General features: G+C 45.5%; 1 protein-coding gene across 1 annotated transcript in view; it reads right to left on the bottom strand.

Annotated features, from left to right (window-relative positions):
* The window catches only part of heatr1 (HEAT repeat containing 1), a 67,382-nt gene that overhangs the window by 22,154 nt on the left and 25,133 nt on the right, over window positions 1-20,095 (bottom strand). Inside the window, exons 19-31 of the mRNA XM_080789025.1 lie at window positions 18,469-18,620; window positions 15,368-15,560; window positions 14,176-14,348; window positions 13,186-13,344; window positions 11,455-11,700; window positions 10,048-10,179; window positions 9,321-9,424; window positions 9,055-9,204; window positions 7,777-7,898; window positions 6,732-6,853; window positions 5,697-5,825; window positions 4,746-4,973; window positions 878-1,010 (exon numbers count right to left, since the gene is read on the bottom strand). Coding sequence (XP_080645151.1) covers window positions 878-1,010; window positions 4,746-4,973; window positions 5,697-5,825; window positions 6,732-6,853; window positions 7,777-7,898; window positions 9,055-9,204; window positions 9,321-9,424; window positions 10,048-10,179; window positions 11,455-11,700; window positions 13,186-13,344; window positions 14,176-14,348; window positions 15,368-15,560; window positions 18,469-18,620 — 2,043 coding nt within the window. The remainder of the gene's footprint in view (window positions 1-877; window positions 1,011-4,745; window positions 4,974-5,696; window positions 5,826-6,731; window positions 6,854-7,776; window positions 7,899-9,054; window positions 9,205-9,320; window positions 9,425-10,047; window positions 10,180-11,454; window positions 11,701-13,185; window positions 13,345-14,175; window positions 14,349-15,367; window positions 15,561-18,468; window positions 18,621-20,095) is intronic.

The raw sequence follows: 20,095 nt of genomic DNA, 5'->3' as shown, positions 1-20,095 counted from the left end.
GGTTGGTGAGGGTTGCTACCGGGTTGGCCGACCGGGAAGGTGTGCATTTTGAGTGTGGATACAACCGTCTTTACTTTTAATGCACTATATTAATGACAACACGAGATATACGTCTTGAACATGATCAGAGCGCAGCGCGTTTCCCCCCCTCTCTCTCTCCCAACATACACGCGTGCGCGCGCGCACACGCACACACACACACACACACACACACACAGAGCGTCAAGTAGCTCTGACATGTGCTGTGCTCCGCTGCTGCGAGTGGCCGTGTGTGCGTCCTCGCAAACAGCAAAAATAGCCGATCTGCATGAGGAATAGGCTAGCGCCTAGCACCACTCTTGTCGGGAGGGAGGCAGCACAAATATCCTACGAGTAGGGCAACCAAATGGTCAGCATACGTCCCTGATGCGAGCTCATCATTCCATAAAAATGAGCCATAGTTGAATGAGTTGCTGGCAGGCAGCTAAAACGAGAGTGTAGCGTGCCTTGCTCGTTATCTTTCTCTCTTTCATTAATTTGTTCCACCTGTGTAGGCTACTCTCAGAAGCGCATTGAGTGTGTGTGTGTGTGTGTGTGTGTGTGTGTGTGCGTGTGTGTGTGTCACTGTGTTTGTCTCTTCTGCCATCTGCAGGACTTTCAAATTATTGTAAACACAACATGTTTCGCATATGCATATCGCATTCTCGCTGAGATATATTTCTGAGTAAAAAAAAAAAAAATTATAATAATAAAAAAATATAATAATAATAAATAAATAAAAACGAATGGTTCAAGGCCATAAATTAAGATTTGATTGCCAACCTTAACGAGCGAACATTCGAACCCTGAATGTTCGGGGACAGCCTTAGTGTGTGTGTGTGTGTGTGTGACATCTCACCAGCGTCGTCCTTGTCCTGGGGGAGCTGCATGAGGTAATGCAGGACCCGAACGAGAGCGGTCAGCTGGTCCGACACCGAGAACTCACAGCAGAGAGAGATCCATAACTCCACGTCCCTCTCCAGAGCGGAATCCTGAGAGGACACACACACACACACACACACACACACACACACACACACACACACACACACACACACACACACACACACACACACACACACACACACACACACACACACACACACACACACACAATTTACCTTGTTGTGAACTGTGTCTTCTTACAAGAAATTAAAGCAATATGAAACACGTTATTAACATTCTAACTGTCATCTTTCATCCACTTATAAACAAACGGAATGTCTAAATCCATCTCATCCGTTTGCCTTGTTTGTGTGTTACAACTTTGACACTTTGATTACATTTTTTATAAACTGATTGGTAATTGTTGTTATTGAGGGCAATTATAATAATGATAATGATAACTTAAGGCTTAGTGGCTAGGGATCCTTTGAAGCCATTCTGGGCGGGAACCCCTTTTGGTGTTTATAGCATTAGGTTATACTTTAGCTGTTGAAAAAATAGCAGATCTACAAGCTCATACGAGCATGAGATCTGCTATTTTTTGAAAAATCGTGAAATTGTGGCGCAAATCTTTGAATATATATTCTTTCACAGCAAACGTTTTTTAACTCAAATCGTTGCTTCTGGGCGGGGGAGGTCCCTGGAACAGCACATTTTCAGATGCGGATCGGCGGCCAATTACATATATTTTTGGGGGTCCTTCACATGAAAATGTTTGAGAACCACTGACATAGAATACAATACATGTTTTTTCAGGATTTGGAAGACATTTCTAGAATCAGCCTCAGGTCTAAATCGGTCGACGAACAGGAGCGTGATGTGGAAGTTCCACTGTGAGATGCTCACTATGGAGCTGGATGAAGATCTGCTTAAGAGAACGTTGCAACACAACCGTTTTTAAATGTATAACTATTACCAGTAAGACGCGCAAACGCGGGAAGCGAACGCAGCTCGTACATATTTGGGTTTTTTTAAGATTTATTTTTTAACTTAGCCATAACCATATAAGGAGTCCCCAAAGCAGCTATACGTCCAAATATGGAGTGTGTTGCATGAATCACAAACAAATCACTCAGCTCCATATATGGGCACAAAGGGGGGACACACGGACACGGACAGACAGACAGACAGACAGACACACAGACATGATCTGCTAGGTCTCATAGTAAGTGCTCATTGCATTCACAATTAAAAAAATAATAATTACATAATACATGTAGGTAGGCCTAGTTAAAGGACCACTTCACCACTTTTCAACCTAGCTTCATATAATAGGTCATCACTACTAATCATGAAAAAAATTGCGCATTTTTTTCCTACTCGGTCTGTGTCTCATAGGAGGGCTGTGAGCAGTTCAGAAACCGTCTTCCAGTGACATCATCGATAGGGAATACAAGCTAATAGAAACTGCAGTCTTTCTAGTCCTGAAAAGTTGCAATGCGAAAATGGAAGCCATCGTTCTCATTATAATGAAAATTTGTAATTTGTAAAAAAATCTTGTTTAAAAAAATAATCTGCCCAATGATGATGTCACTGGAAGACGGTTTCTAAACTGCCCACAGCCCTCCTATGAGACACAGACTGAGTAGGAAAAAAATCGTGCCTTTTTATCAGGATTATTAGTGAGGACCTATTATATGAAGATAGGTTGAAAAGTGGTGAAGTGGTCCTTTAAACAACTAGTCGACTAGTAAAAATCACATTTTCAGATGGGGGGGTCCGTGGCCAAATGATTTATCCTCCACACCAAAGTCAGTTTGAGAACCATTGCTTTCACCCATTAAGACCTGGAACGCATCAATGTCACTTTTAGCTTTTAACCACTTTAACCATTTTATACTTTAGTTTAGCTGATATACAAGCTCATAGCCGCGCTACGTGCTTGCAGATATATCTTTTTTAAATCGTGAAAACATGTGTTTTTGAATATATATATTCTCTCACAACACAACGTTTTTAACTCATATCTTTGCTTCTAGGTGGGGGGGGGGGGGGCGTCCATGGAACATACATATTTTGAGATGGGGGTCCACGGCCAAATGCACACCATTCGGGGGTGCTTGACATGAAAAGCAAGGTCTGAGCACCACCAATATAGAAACATAGGGTTTTCAGAAAGCTGCCAGGATCTAGGAGACATTTTTGGTAGAATGGGGTCTCAGCTGGTTCTCATGAGGGTTAATGAGTACAGTGCACGCATCGAGACCACAGCTGTTCACCTCACACAACAAGTGTCTCTCTGTGCGTTTTCTCAGCACGTCGAGCATTGTTTATAGACGAGGCTGGCCGTTATCTTTTCCTCCCAAAAAAACCTGCTGCTTTTCAACCATATCCTAACGCCGTACACACAGCGTATAGTTATCACCTTGACCTTGGGCTGCACACACACACAGTAGCCCCACAGCCAGCAGGACTGGGGATTAAAAATGCTGGGAACGGAACGTGAACGGAAAGATAAAGAGAGAACTATCAGATCAGCCAACAAAGGGAAGTACAGAAGAATACGAGATATTACGATCGTAAAGAACTGCGTTCCCAACTTCCCATAGACTGCGTTCCCCAGTGGAATTTTCATTTCAGGTATTTTTGTTATAGTTTTTGAGTGGTGCAACCACTCCGAGGAACAGCAATGTCCGTGTTCACCTATGTGTCGTTCACCTATGTGTCCGCCTATGTGACGTTAATGAGCACCAGTATGACTATTAGTACCAGTAGGGGCGCTGTTGTGCCAGAAACAGAGAGAGAGAGAGAGAGAGAGTGTGCTGCACTGTTGCCTGCTAATGAGAGCGAGAGAGCGAGGGGGGGGGGGGGAGTTGCACCACTCCGTTCACACTGACTGTGGAAAGTGTATAATTAGCCTTGGATCAAGACCATCATCGATGTAGTCCCACTATTACTTTCGTATCTAAGAAACAAATCGATAAAATACATCCATGACACAGAAATATGGGTTTTTCAGAAAACTGTTAAGACATTTTTTTTAACCCATTTTGGGGCGGGAACCCCCTTTTGGTGTTTTTTGGTGCTTTAGCTATTGAAAAATAGCAGATCTACAAGCTCATAGCGCGCCACCGAGTGGCGCGCTACGAGCTTGTAGGTCTGCTATTTTTGAAAAATCGAAGACACTTTTAGAATCTGATCTCAGGTCAGAATGGAAAACTGTCAGGGTGTGTAGAAGACATTTTTAGAATCTGATCTCAGGTCAGAATGGAAAACTGTCAGGGTGTGTAGAAGACATTTTTAGAATCTGATCTCAGGTCAGAATGGAAAACTGTCAGGGTGTGTAGAAGACATTTTTAGAATCTGATCTCAGGTCAGAATGGAAAACTGTCAGGGTGTGTAGAAGACATTTTTAGAATCTGATCTCAGGTCAGAATGGAAAACTGTCAGGGTGTGTAGAAGACATTTTTAGAATCTGATCTCAGGTCAGAATGGAAAACTGTCAGGGTGTGTAGAAGACATTTTTAGAATCTGATCTCAGGTCAGAATGGAAAACTGTCAGGGTGTGTAGAAGACATTTTTAGAATCTGATCTCAGGTCAGAATGGAAAACTGTCAGGGTGTGTAGAAGACATTTTTAGAATCTGATCTCAGGTCAGAATGGAAAACTGTCAGGGTGTGTAGAAGACATTTTTAGAATCTGATCTCAGGTCAGAATGGAAAACTGTCAGGGTGTATAGAAGACATTTTTCAAGAAAACAGTCGGGATGTAGAAGACAATTTTTAGAATCTGATCTCAGGCCTAAAAATGGGCTAAAGCGACCATCATTAACCCCCTCTCACCTTGTCGCTGGCGGTGCCGGTGGCGTGCGTGGCGTGCTGCTTGAACAGCAGCAGCAGCAGCGCCCAGAGGAAGCGCGCGGGGCCCAGCGTGGCGGTCAGCTCCGCCATGATGGGCAGGCGGCGGTGCTCGGGCACGTGGGGCAGCGCGTCGGCGAACACGCGCATCACCCTCGTCGCCACCGCCTCCATGCTGCCGCCGCCGCTCGCCGAAGACTCGCCCTCGTGGGCCTGGGTGGAGGAGGGGGAGGGGGATAGCAAACGGACCAAAATGAGAAAGCAACACTCATCTCTTAAAAAATAAAAAATATTATCCCACGATTTTGTAACCCATTTTTCACGATATATCGTATATCGCGATATATCGATATTATATCCCGTCGATTAATAAAAAAAATAAAAGAAAAAAAAACATTTTTTTTTTTTTAGGGGGGGCTAGTGTGTGATAACAAATGTCAGCTGTAATCATATTCCATCATATTCACATGATTTTAGAGAGAAATGAGACAGTAGAGGCCTGGAGACTCTGGAGAGGGGAGCTGTATATGTGTCTGTGCCAAGGTGATGGTCGTTATTGATGCTAATTAATACATCAAGGAAGGCAATTATCTTTGCAATGTAGTTAAATACACATTGTGAAAAAAGCTTTGGGGGGGGGAAGATAAATCATAAAAAAAAATTGTCTGGAAAATCATTGTGTTGAAAATATCGTGAAAAATCGTATCGTGAACCTCATATCGTGATACGTATCGTGAGTTGAGTGTATCGTTACATGCCTACCCTGTGTCAATTATCTAATGTGATCCTGGGCTCTACACACCCTCCGCCAACCTAGTCAGGGGGACAAGGGGAGAGCAACGGACTTGAACTCATGCTTCCTTCATGCCTGAGTGTCCAAGTTGCTCCTTTACAGTAAGTAAAGAGTGTGTGTGTGGGGGGGGGGGGGGGTCTCACCTTGAGGAGGGCCGGTATGACGGTCTGCACCGTCCTGTTGATCACCTGGAAGCTGTAGGTGTCGTCCAGACGCATGATGCCCGCGCCCATGAACGTGAAGATGGGCATGATGTTGTGAAGGACCTTCTCCTGGGAGACACGAGGACAGAGAGGTTCAGAGTTAAAGGAACATGAACGTGAAGCTGGAGACGAGACCTTCATGTTATGATGACGAAACCGGAAATCAACACATGCTGTGGGCCGCTAGGGCTTCTGGGAAATTGAAGGCCAGTGCAAATGAATGGGGTACGACGCCTCATGGAGGAGGGTCTGGTGGGGGCGGTCTTTTGGCGCACCAAGACGGCGGGTGGTGCGATCGTTCATAACAAACGGAGGAACCTTTTTCCGCGGATCAAAAGCCCAAATAATTCAGCGTATGCTCGAACGGTATAATAAAACAATCTCGGCAGCGTAGAATACATTTGATTAAAATGCGGGTTACACGTTTGATGGAGTCAAACTGTTAACCCATTCTGAACGGGAACCCATTTTGGTGTCAGCATCATGTTATGCTTTAGCTATTGAAAAATAGCAGATCTACAAGCTCATAGCGCGCCACCGAGTGGCGCGCTAAGAGCTTGTAGGTCTGCTATTTTTGAAAAATCGAAGAGCGACTGACATTTTTTAGAATCTGATCTCAGGTCAGAATGGGTTCATCAGACCAGTGTGTGTCCGGTGGAAACCTCGTATGAATCTGATCTCAGGTCAGAATGGGTTAATAATAAAGCACTAAAAGCGGATTTCCATGAAAAGGAACGATGACGTCGGCGCGATAGTTCTACAAAAAGGTTAGTGAAATCTATAGGCAGTCTCTTTACGGGGGCATTTACGATATTATAATTGATTCCGCAGTCAAACCGTTATAGCGTCCCAGAGGTGTGACTTCCATAGGTACCCAGGTACTTTTAAATACCTAGAGGTACCTATGGGTGTCAGGCCGGCAGAAAGGAATGGCACCCCACCGTAGATGGTGTCGTGGTGGATGATGGTACTCACGGGGAACATGCGCGCTCCGGCTCCCAGCAGCAGCAGGGCGTGGTGGTGGGTCTGGGGCATGGCCGACACGCGCACGCACTGGACCACCAGCTCCACGTTGAACTGCTCCTCGGGAAGCACGTCTGGTGGAAGTGAGTTAAGTACACATTTTATTTATACAGCACCCCCCTTCACAGAGAGGTCTCACAAAGCGCGTTACATGCAGTGAGAAAGAGCAAAAACAGGGGGTGAAGCAGAAAGAATACTGTACAATTCGAACAATAATACACACGTCAAAACATAAAATCATCAATCGGGTGCAGTACTTAGTTTAGACAGATTTACACTCCACCGACCTAGTCCCCATATATGGGGGACAAGGGGAGAGCAACGGACTTGAACTCATGCTTCCTTCATGCCCGAGTGTCCAAGTTGCTCCTTTACACCTGACAGGGGGCAGTGCCGGTTCTAGGCCTTTTGTGGCCCCAGGCCCTGCGTTTCCCTGGTTGGACGTAGCGCATGGAAGGAACACGTTATTCCAACCAGTTCCTTTCCCCTCCATCAGGCGCCCCGGCTGGCCAGGGGGAGGCAGTTTAGAGACCAGGATTACTGCATGTTTTTTGTGAGGGTACCTACCTACCCTTATGTTTAGGCTCTAGGCTCTACCCTCGCCAACCTGGGGAGAGCAACGGACTTGAACTCATGCTTCCTTCATGCCTGAGTGTCCAAGTTGCTGTCCACGGTCCCCCATTAAATGGGGGACCGTAGCCTAATTCAGGTCAAACCTGGGGGGGTCCTTGAGATGAAAATGGTTGAGAATCACTGCTAGAGCCGTAAAGAAATCTTCTCTTATGGGGGTCCTTGGGCATATCATTTCTAAGGGGGGTCCACGGGCTAATGAGTGTCAATTTGGGGGTCCTTGACATGAAACAGTTGGAAAACTATGACGAAAAATGCTCGTCGACTACCTTGTTCCACTGAGGAAAACGAAATGGAAACTAAATAAAAAACTAAGCAGCGCAGTAAAATCAAACAAATTGCTGCCAAAAACATCACTACTAGGTACCTGCAGCTATGGCGCCTCCGTCGGGGGACACTTTGTGACAGATGCTGAGCAGACACTGGAGCAGCAGCTGTCTGCTGTACTCTGTGTTGCTGTGCTGCTCCGACGAGCAGGGCTCCAGACTCCTGGGAAAACACACAGACACCGACGTCAGACAACGGTCACTTCAACATTATATCAACCGTCGACGAGAAGTAACGGTTTGCAGAGAACCGACACGCCGACAGAGCCAACGTAAAAATGTATACGCTTATCATCGACAGCAGATAAACATCGGCTATACTGCCATCCGTTTAACCCATTCTGAACGGGAACCCGTTTTGGTGTTGGCATCATGTCATGCTTTAGCTATTGGAAAATAGCAGATCTACAAGCTCATAGTGCACCACCGAGTGGCGCGCTACGAGCTTGTAGGTCTGCTATTTTTGAAAAATCGAAGAGCGACTGACATTTTTTTTAATCTGATCTCAGGTCAGAATGGGTTCATCAGACCAAGTGTGTATCCAGTGGAAACCTCGTATGAATCTGATCTCAGGTCAGAATGGGTTAATGTCAGCGTCGTTTGCCAATATTTGCCAATTGAATGATGGGAGGCGGCCTTTTTCTGACAGCATTCTAGCCGACGGGGCAACGGTCCGCTCCGCAGTGGAGGGGGGACATTCGCTGCGATGCGAAAAAGCGATGGTCCGACATGCGCTGCTCCCGTGCTTGCGGTTAGGGTTAGGTTAGGATTGAGGTTTCGGATCAATATGCTGTCGGAAAAAAAGACCTGCGCCCTTGAATGATAACTGTCGGCAAATATCGTCCGATAGCGATATTGAATGATAGCGGTCGGCAAATATATCGTCCGATACCGATATGTGGCCCGATACATCGGTGCATCCCTACTTAAAGGGGCGGCTGTGGCTCAGGAGGTAGAGCAGGTCGTCCGATGATACCCTGGGTCGGCGGTTCGAATCCCGGCTCTTCCTGTGCACATGTGGAAGTGTCCTCGGGCAAGACACTGAACCCCACATCGCCACTATTGGTGTGTGAATGTGGGATAGCGAGGACGCTGGCGTCGACTGTTTGCCGCTTCACCTCCCGACGTATGAATGAATGAATGAACCGTTGTAAAGTGCTTTGGGGACTTGGAAAAGCGCTATAAAAATGCAATTAATGATGGTGTATGTTGGTTTGTTGAATGGGAACAGAGCCCAACAGTCCTGTACCTGGACAGCAGTGATAACAGAGCTAACAGACCTACCTGGACAGCAGTGATAACAGAGCTAACAGACCTACCTGGACAGCAGCGTAAACAGAGCGGGCACCAACAGCTGGGCTCTCTTCAGCTTCTTCTTGTGCTGCAGCAGCTCCAGGATGAGCGTCACCCTCTGCCAGGGCACGGCGCCCTCCTCTGGCGGGGAGTCACCGCTGTCTGCCGCGGCTTTCCTATACACGAGAGAGAGAGACAGGACGTCTGAGATCTATACACGACCATAAGACATGTAAAAGCTGGATGGCTCCAGGCGTGCATGTGTGTGTAGGTTGAGAACCCCCTGACCTACCTCTGCAGCATTTGGCTCCTGCGCGTCTGGAGGACGGTCACTGTCACCTTGGGTTTCTCCGGAGGAGTGAGCTCGTTGGCCACCAGCTGCCCGTCCACCGCAATCTATACGGCCCACAGGGGGGAACAAGAGACATTCAATCTACGGCCCACAGGGGGAACAAGAGACATTCAATCTACGGCCCACAGGGGGAACAAGAGACATTCAATCTAACGGCCCACAGGGGGGAACAAGAGACATTCAATCTATACGGCCCACAGGGGGGAACAAGAGACATTCAATCTACGGCCCACAGGGGGAACAAGAGACATTCAATCTACGGCCCACAGGGGGAACAAGAGACATTCAATCTAACGGCCCACAGGGGGGAACAAGAGACATTCAATCTACGGCCCACAGGGGGAACAAGAGACATTCAATCTACGGCCCACAGGGGGAACAAGAGACATTCAACCAAACACTGCTTGGACCGCCAAAAGGTTCACAATGAGTCGTGCCGCGACACGTTGCGACTCGAGCTTGCAGACCGAGAATAGGGAAGCTATAGGGTTCACGTGGTCAAATTAAGAATCGAAACCCAGGACCTTCTAGCTGTGAGGCGACAGCTACCGACTGTGCAACCGTGCGCCCAATTCAAAGGGCTTCATTGGCATGAGGAAACATTTACGTTTACATTGCCGAAGCAAAAAGTGTCTCCACACACACACACACACACACACACACGTACCCCTTTGAAGACGCTGCCGATGGTGTTGGAGACGACGGGGGTCCGGCTGTCAGTCAGCAGGTCAAACATCAGTCCCAGCAGCCTCTGCTGCACCTTCTCGTCCCCCAGCGCCGAGAAGAACGGCTTGGTGATCTGAGGGAAACAAGACCCCAGATAAGGTCGGAAAATGGAAACACACGCACTCTCGGGTGCTGAACAAAGAAATATGCATGCATACAGAAAAAGATGGTAGGATTGTACCATACAGCGTCCTTAATGCTCCCAGTAGTATTTTATTAAAGATTCAACGTTTGGAACCCTGTCGGGGTCTTCACCGGGGACCCTATTGCAACGTTTTGGGCTCCCCTCACGGACCTTCGTCAGGCATGAGACATACCTGGAGAAGGTCCTTGATTTTTCAAAAACAGCAGAGCTACAAGCTCCAGCTTGCAGATCTGCTATTTTTCCCCAACAGCCAAAGTTTAAAATAATGTTTAAAAGTGGTAAAAAGCTACAGTGACACAGATAAGGTTAATCCGTTTAGACCCGAGGACGATTCTTTTTTTTTTATTGTTATATAAGGAGGTATAATTTTTTTCAAAAAAAGTGTACAGTATTTGTTAAAATGTTGTTTTTATGTGGGCACGCCCTCCAGTTCATTAAGTATGCCTGGTTTTGCCTGGTGGGGGGTGGTGATGGGTGGTGATCCGCCTGAACTGAAGCCGCACCCACAGCTGTAGTTGTATGATAAAGGGGGAGGGGTTAGGGGAGGGGCTGATAGTGTGGCGTCACTATATTACTGTTTATTTCATTGTCCCGTTTGACTGTCAAGGGTTCAGCCTCCAGGAAGAAGGCTTAAAAAAACGGCAGGTTACAACACTTTTTTTGTCGTTTTTCTTCTATGTAATTATTTGTTTTGTCCAAAATATTGTGTGCGTTGTCATGATTCGTCACGACTCGAGTTGGCTTCATACGACGCTTAAAAGGTCTCCTTTTTGGTTTTAGCATTATGTTATGCTTTAGCTATTGAAAAATAGCAGATCTACAAGCTCATAGCGTGCCACCGAGTGGCGCGCTATGAGCTTGTGGGTCTGCTATTTTTGAAAAATCGAAGAATGACTGACATAGAAACATAGCCTTTTCAGAAAACTGTCAGGATGTAGAAGACATTTTTAGAATCTGATCTCAGGTCAGAGTGGGTTAAATAAATACTTTTTGAAATGTCTATGGGAGAAAAATGCATTGCGATTCATTTCCTGGGGCCAGGCGTCGTCATGAAAGGCTGGCGGTGGGACTGCGACCGCTCTATACACCATTGCACATAAAAACGAACTCCAGGGAGTCTAACGAAGTACTGTCACCTCATTAAGACACATGGAAAAAACTGGAAAAAAACACACAAAAAGTTGTGGCATGCGTTCGTTATACCTGTTCCAGTGCCTGTATCTGACAGCTGGGGACGTCGGCGTAGGGCGTGGGCGCCGCCGTCCTCAGCGCGCGGAAGAAGAGCTCCAGACACGCCGGGTCGCGGGCCAGCAGGGGGGCCGAGGCCTCGCTGAACTTCCCCAGGACCAGGCACATGAGCTGGGCCTTGTCGCGCAGGAGCGCCGGCCTCTCCGGGCTGCTCTGCTCCAGGAGACGCTCCAGCACGGGCAGCATGGCCGACAGGACGGACTGTATGGTGGGTGGGTGGGAAGGTGAGGTGGAGGTGTGTGAGGGTTATGGAGGGAGAGGGGTTAACACATTCTGACCCGAGATCAGATTCTAAAAATGTTTTCTACATCCTGACAGTTTTCTGAAAAAGCTATGTTTCTACGTTGAAAAAATCGACTGTCAGGATGTAGAAGACATTTTTTTAGAATCTGACCTCAGGTCAAAATGGGTTAATGTCATGAAACCACTCAATTCCTATTGGTGAAATGTCATTTCAACCCAAGAGGGAAAAGGAGACAAACATCAGTCATTGTAGGCACATGGGTTTCATCGTGCTGCCATGAGGACAGGAGATGAGCACAACATGCCAGGTCACTGTGGGCCCGTTAGCATCATCTCTGACCAACTGACACGGTCCAGAGATCACTTTCAGACTGGGCCACCATGCAGTCAAATCAGGGACGCACCGATAGGGACATTCATGTTTATAATCACAATTTAGCCGGTACTGATACTATACATATTTAACATAATGTGACCGAGTCCAGTGGTTTGATAAACAAGGGGGCCATGGTCATTTTTCAGTTTTTTACAAATTATGAAACTACATCATATGATGTATTGTTCATTGAAATTGGGGGAAAAAATGAAGAAGATATGACCATCTGAAACTTGTTGAACCGGAAACCCCCCTAAGTAGAAGTTTCCAAAGCTTTTATAGCACCTCTGGGCCCCAGGAATGGGAAGTTTCATTAGAGCCCACTTGTGGTTGAAAATACTGGGAGGGGTCACATATTTATATGTAACCCCCCCTATAGAAAAATAACAAATTATTTCTTCGGCCCAAAACATTTGCGTTTATTGTCATGAGTTGTCACCACCATCCCAGTTGTCTTTGTCCGAGGCATAAAAAGGTCTTTAAATAAATACTTTCCGAGACGTCTATGGGACAAAAAAAAATGTATGGGACAATATCTTCCGGGCCGCTCGTCGGGGGGGCGGGACTGCAACACTCTATAGCTTCAGAAACCTTAGCTTCAGGTACCTCAGGGAACCCCTTTTGGTGTTAGCATTATGTTATGCTTTAGCTATTAAAAAATAGCAGATCTACAAGCTCGTAGCGCGCCACTCGGTGGCGCGCTACGAGCTTGTAGATCTGCTATTTTTTTGAAAAATAGAAGAACGACTGACATAGAAACAGGCTTTTTTCAGAAAACTGTATGTTTTGTAGAAGACTTTTTTTTTTAATCTGATCTCAGGTCAGAATGGGTAATCCATTCTGGGTGGCGGGAACCCCTTTTGGTGTTAGCATTACGTTATGCTTTAGCTATTGAAAAATAGCAGATCTACAAACTCATAGCGACACTCATGTATAGGTCTTGCTATTTTTGAAAACTGTCAAGGATTTTAGAGGAGATTCTTTGAATCTGATCTTAGTGTCAAAATGCGTTAAAGAACCAACCATTCTTCCGTGCGTTAGAATCTGATCTCAGGTCAGTTACTGACCTCTCCGTGGACCAGGTCCAGGGTCCTGAGCAGGGTGCTGGCGCTGTAGGAGGGACAGTCGTGGGCCTGGACGCTCTGGATCAGCTGATCCATGGACGCCGCCAGCCTCTGCTGCTGCGGTTTACCGGACACGCACTCCTCGTGCACCGCACCCAGCATCTGGCCAAACGGGGGGGAAAAAGACGTCATGACAGAAACTTTCATAATACAACAACATGGACACGATATCCATGTTCTAGACTAGTGCAGGGTTGGTTCTCAAAATGTGACCAGATTTGACTGAGAGACTGCCACATCGCGCAGATTCCAGCTTTTCACCAACTCATTAAATCATTTTTTTTCAAGGCAGACTCGTCACATACTAGAGCATGTCTGAAATAAGTGGTGTAATGTTAGAGACCACAGAAGACATGTACATATGAAATAAATGCTTAAACATGTAGCTATAGGTGTAATGTTAGAGACCACAGGAGTGAACCTTCCCAAGCCTGTTTTCTCAACTCGCTGTTTCTCTGCAAGACATTACTCTATATAAGCCATATCTCCAAAACTGGTGGGTCAAACTGAACAACCAAAGTATGTCAATTTGAAGCTATGATTCCCTGCTTTCATACGACATGAAAATTCTAAAAAAAATCCAATGGCAGTCCCTCAGTCAAATTTAGTCACAAATGCTTTGGCCATGTATCGCGACCCCCCCGCCCACCCGAAGTCAGATAGAAGTCCATTCCGGTTGTAAACAAGCAAGCTGCCGAAAGGGAAAGTGATTGGTTCAGACTCAGCGCTAGCTAGCGACCATATTTACGATATGAAAACCATGCACCCGTCACTTAAACAATGTACACACTATGGGAATACTTAAAAAAACATGTAAACTGCAGCATTAGGTGAGTAAATCCATTGTATCTGTGTTGGAAAGATACAGTGGTTGAGCTGTGAACACGGTGTGTGTGTGTGTGTGTGCGCGTGCGCACGACAGTCAAGTCTCACCTGGCTGAGGTGGGAGGGGTCAGCTACGATCTCCTCTGTGTTCTTCAAAAGCCGCTCTATGATTGGCTGGAAGGGAGAGGCGGCCGCTCGCGATAGGCTCTGGAGACAGCCGACGGCTGCTTCGCGGACCTCTCGCGTCGGAGAACACAGACAGCCCAGTAAGGAATGGACCACTGGAGGGGGGAGGGGGAGGGGGGGGGAGAGAGAGAGAGAGAGAGAGAGGGAGAGAGAGAGAAAGAGAGACATACAGACGAGCTCCTTTCAGTGGTTGCATACTTTACCCATGGGGGGGCTACTATTTGGAGAAAAAGAAATGCGGTAAACAATTTCAGAAGAATTTATTTACTTAACCCATTCTGTACGGGAACCCCTTTTGGCATTATGTTATGCTTTATCAATTGAAAAAGAGCAGATCTACAAGCTCGTAGCGCGCCACCGAGTGGCGCGCTACGAGCTTGTAGGTCTGCTATTTTTGAAAAATCGAAGACACTTTTAGAATCTGATCTCAGGTCAAAACGGAAAACTGTCAGGGTGTATAGAAGACATTTTTTTAGAATCTGATCTCAGGTCAGAATGGAAAACTGTCAGGGTGTGTAGAAGACATTTTTTTAGAATCTGATCTCAGGTCAAAACGGAAAACTGTCAGGGTGTATAGAAGACATTTTTTTAGAATCTGATCTCAGGTCAGAACGGAAAACTGTCAGGGTGTGTAGAAGACATTTTTTTTTTAATCTGATCTCAGGTCAGAACGGAAAACTGTCAGGGTGTATATAGAAGACATTTTTTTAGAATCTGATCTCAGGTCAAAACGGAAAACTGTCAGGGTGTATACTATAGAAGACATTTTTTTAGAATCTGATCTCAGGTCAGAATGGAAAACTGTCAGGGTGTATATAGAAGACATTTTTTTAGAATCTGATCTCAGGTCAGAACGGAAAACTGTCAGGGTGTATAGAAGACATTTTTTTAGAATCTGATCTCAGGTCAGAATGGAAAACTGTCAGGGTGTATACTATAGAAGACATTTTTTTAGAATCTGATCTCAGGTCAGAACGGAAAACTGTCAGGGTGTATAGAAGACATTTTTTTAAGAATCTGATCTCAGGTCAGAATGGAAAACTGTCAGGGTGTATACTATAGAAGACATTTTTTTTAGAATCTGATCTCAGGTCAGAATGGGTTACGTTTTTACCTGGTGAGTTGAGCGAGGCCAGCTCCTCCAGCGTGTCGGCGGGCTGGGCGGCCAGCAGGGCTCTGCCCACGCACAGGGCCTGCGTCTGGAGGACGGCGCCCACCCGGAGCTCCAGCTGGTCGCCCTGGTTGGCCCCGTAGCCCCACAGCACGCACAGGAACTTGAACACGGAGGCGGGCTCCTTCAGGTGCACCTGGGGGAGACGGGGACAGAGATTATTATACACACTGGGGGAAAATCAGTAGGGAGAAAACACCCAGGCCCCTTTTCCACCGGGGTTGAACCGGTTCGGTTCTTTCTTCTCGCCAAATATTGAACCAGTTCAGAGTGTTTCCACTGAGAATGAGTTGGTTAATCCGAACCATAAACGTTCGTTCCCACAATGTGAACCGCAAAACCGGTGGTTCAGCTTTTGTGATTGCACGCATAGCGCTTTGTGAACCGAGACGATACAAGTGGGTGTGTGTCAGTATAGGTTGGAACTTAATGTCAGTGGGTTGGAACTTGGGAGGTCGCAGAACACAGTGACACACACGCAACAGATATTCGATGCGACCGACCCGTCTTTGAACAGAAATAAGTTTAGATTAATTGCCAACGCAAACATGAAACGGTCCTAAACGTATGCGGATGCATCGCGATCCAGAATCCCGGGGGCTGAGACTCGCGGTGGCGTTATAATAACTTGTAACCGTGACATCACAACCTCGTGGATACTGTTTACATCGGTTTGTGTTGTGCAAACGCCCTCGGGGCGTCTGCGGGCATGACAGATCCTTCTCCTTTTTCAACATTTTGTGTTTCGGTATAATAGCGCCACCGAATGAACCGGCCGTCAATCTGGTGGAAATGCAGCCGGGTTCAAGGTTCAAGGTTCAAGGTTATATTTATTTGTCTCCCTTGGGAGAAATTTGTCTTGGAGACAGAGTCACAGCTGCATACAAATAACAGACATGTTCACATACGAAAAGAAAAAACACCATGAAACACCCACAATCCCATACACAAAACAGAGATATTGCACACATTCCCTTGATAAAGTGCAACTATAGTCATTAAAGTGCATTCGTCAATCCCTGATTGAGCATTTTAGTTGACAGGGGAACAAAAGAGTGTTTAAATCTATTATATACACATCGTGGAGTTCTATACCTCCTACCGGATGGCATTAGTTCGTACTCTCGGTACAGTACATGCAAGGGGTCAGATACAATATTCCGAGCCTGTCTCACCACTGCTTGTTCAAAGATGGTCTGGGGAGTGATGGGTGGGGTGGACATGCCCATGATCTTCCCAGCCATGTTTGCTAGCCTATTTACTTGAGACTTGTATTTCACAGTTAGATTGCCAAACCAGCTGGATATACCATATCTTAGGATTGACTCTATACTAGCTCTGTAAAAGGTCAACATGATATTTCTACTGACTCCAAAAAGTCTAAGTCTTCTGAGAAAGTGTAGACGTTGGTGTATCTTAGAACACAGTGTTGTAACATGCGTGTGCCAGCTCAGGTCCTCATCGATCTGTACTCCCAGATATTTATATGAGGGGACCTGTTTGATGTTATGGTCATGGACACTAATTATACTGTGGTCTCCTATGGACCTGGGGTCTACTATGACCTCCTCTGTTTTGTTTACATTTATTTTCAGATGGTGTAGATCACACCACTCTATAAACTTGTCTACTCCCTCTGTATGGCTGAGGATGTTATTATCACTCTTGAGCAGACTAAGTATCACAGTGTCATCGGAGAAGTTGATAATAAATTGATTTGGATGTGAGCTGACACAGTTGTCCGTATACAAGGTAAACAGAAAAGAGGAACTGACTGTTCCTTGAGGTACTACTCAGTGTCTCCTCTGAGAGCACCGAGTTAAATCTCACCCTCTGTGGTCTATTAGAGAGAAAAGAAAAATACCATTTAATTATAAAGGGGTTCACATTTAACTGAGCTAATTTACGCAACAGAATATCTGGATGTATGGTGTTAAAAGCCGAGCTGAAGTCGATAAAAAGTAATCTCGCGACCGGTTCGCAAAAAAGCACCAAGGTTCTGAACGGCACTGGTTCTGAACCGAAGTTCTTTTTTGGTGGAAAAGGCACTGTACAAAATATAATAACCCATTTCGGGGCGGGAACCCCTTTTGGTGTTTTAAGCATCATGTTATGCTTCAGCTGTTGAAAAATAGCAGATCTACAAGCTCGTAGCGCGGCACCGAGTGCCTCGCTACGAGCTTGTAGGTCGTTTTTTTTAACTCTTTGCTTCATGGGGGTTCCCTGGGACTAACATATTTTCAGATGGGGGGCTCGGCGGCCAAATACCGGTACGTATAATTCTAGGGGTCCTTGACATGAAAGAGTTTGAGGAGACCACCGACACAGAAACATGGGGTTTTAAGAAAACCGTCATGATTTACATAAGGCCTTTGTAGAATCTGTCCTCAGGTCTAACCCATTTTGACCCGAGATCAGATTCTAAACATGTCTTCTACATCCGGACAGTTTTCTGAAAAAGCTACGTTTCCATGTCAGTGGTTCTTCCGGTTTTTCAAAAATAGCAGACCTACAAGAGCTTGTAGATCTGCTGTTTTTCAATAGCTAAAGCATAACATAATGCCATAACACCAAAAGGGGGGTTCCCGCCCCAAAATGAGTTTTAAATGCACTGTTGAGTGTGTACAAATGTAACTCTTCAAATTTCAAATGAACAAGAGAATTCAAACGTACTAATTTTTAACTATGCACAAAAACAAATTTCACCCACTTCTTTTTTTTAAACTTGTGAAACTGTGATGTGACAATAAAGATGCTTTGCTTTTGCCAAGATACCCCCCCCAAAAAAACGTCATTGTCACAGTGTTACCTGTGGGGCAGCAGTGGCCGAACTGTTTGCGGAGCGGTCTTGATATCGGAAGGTCGCTAGTTCGTATCCCCGATTCCCCGGACCGGGCACGTTAAAATTACCACCGCTGAAGTGCCCTTGAGCAAGGCATTGAACCCCCTACCATGAAATGTTCTATGAGCAGGGCCTGGCTGTAAACAAGTTCTTGAGCTTAGTGCAGTTACCCTGGGTAAACAGGGTACCTTTGATTCCTTACCTGGAAGAAGGATTTCATGAGGTGTCTGAAGCTGGGGGCGGCGCGGCCCCCCGAGGACCCCCCCCTGAGCAGGAGCTCAAACAGGTGACACAGGAGACGCAGGTAGCAGCAGGCGTTGGAGTCCATCTTCTCCGGGTTCCACCACACCTCAGCTGACAGAGCGCACACACACACACACACACACACACACACACACACACACACACACACACACACACACAGTTGGTTGACTACCTATTTTCACTGACAAAAACTAAATAAGAACTAAGCTATGTTGACTAAAACTAACACTGAATATACTGACAATATTGTCAACAAATAAAATCTAGACTAAAATGTTAGGCGGGCACTAGTGGACAAGAGAGTCAAGTCAATTCATGCTTGGTTGAATGCGGAAAATAGAAGATCTACAAGCTCACAACGCACCTCAGCGTGACGCGTTGTGAGCTTGCAGATCTTCTATTTTCAGCATGCAACCAAAACTAAAAATCAGCCATCAAGGCCCGCCGAAATACATTTCAGTCGACGATATCAACTGTGGATTTATAGTCATCAAAATATCATAAGATTTTAGTGGACAAAAAGCTAGACCAACGGCAAAACATTTCAGATGACTAGTAAAACAAGGCTAAAACTAAATTAACCCATTTTGGGGCGGGGACCCCTTTTGGTGTTAGCATTATGTTATTTCATTTAATTTCATTTCGCACATGGTGTATCACAATACAGTACAAATCATAAGAGATAACAATTCATATGTCTTACATAATTAATTTTTCTTTCATACCGTTATGCTTTATGAGCAACTGGCGGCCCGGGGGCCACATGCGACCCTCACCATCATGTAATGCGGCCCTCAGGTTAATATCCGAACATTGATATATTATTGATTTCAGCCAATTACTAGTATTAAAATGTTATTGTCTAGTTTTTGTTATGTCCAATGTATTTGTATTTCATTCATAAAGTTAACATAACTATAACTAAATGCATTTGAAAAAGAAAAAAAAAAAGTAACTTCAGGATTCCAATTAAGAAATGGCAAAAAAAGAAAATCAGGATAAACATGGACATTTTTTATCTCTTGGTACTGGACTGATGACTATTATGCCCAGCAGAAGGAAGGCCTGGTCGGTCACCCATGGTGTACATGGTTGGTATTTGGAACCTCCAGTAGGAATATATTTTCAGATCTGAGGGTGTGGGTGGTTTAGGTAGGGTAGGGTAGGTAGGGAGGGGCAGTTGTGACGGGTGCCCCAGACAAACAAGTCAAAGGCACCGCTCACTTCACACAAGTGTAATTATTTTCTTTGCCTTTTTTATGAATTTGTCAGATTTTTGAGGGGCCCTTCCTATACACAGGTTTAATGTTTGTCTTTAGTTCAGATTGTTTAGTAAACGCATTGACAACGAAGGGAACTTTTACGCCATAATGTGTCGTTTACGTCATATTGTCTCTTTATTGTTAATGGCGTTTAATGTTTGTGTCGGCACCGTTTGTTTTACATCACCTAATCAACATGACTGAGTTAGACTTTAATATATTAGCGCCCCTCACTTCACACGGGTGTGATTTTTATAATTTATATTTCCTTCTTTATCGTAGGCATGCTTTTATCATGTCGGA

Source organism: Protomyctophum bolini (assembly GCF_963924005.1).
Source record: "Protomyctophum bolini genome assembly, chromosome: 18".
Lineage (NCBI taxonomy): Eukaryota > Metazoa > Chordata > Actinopteri > Myctophiformes > Myctophidae > Protomyctophum > Protomyctophum bolini.
Note: the sequence above shows the minus strand (reverse complement) of the source record. Positions and strands in the feature narration are given on the sequence as shown.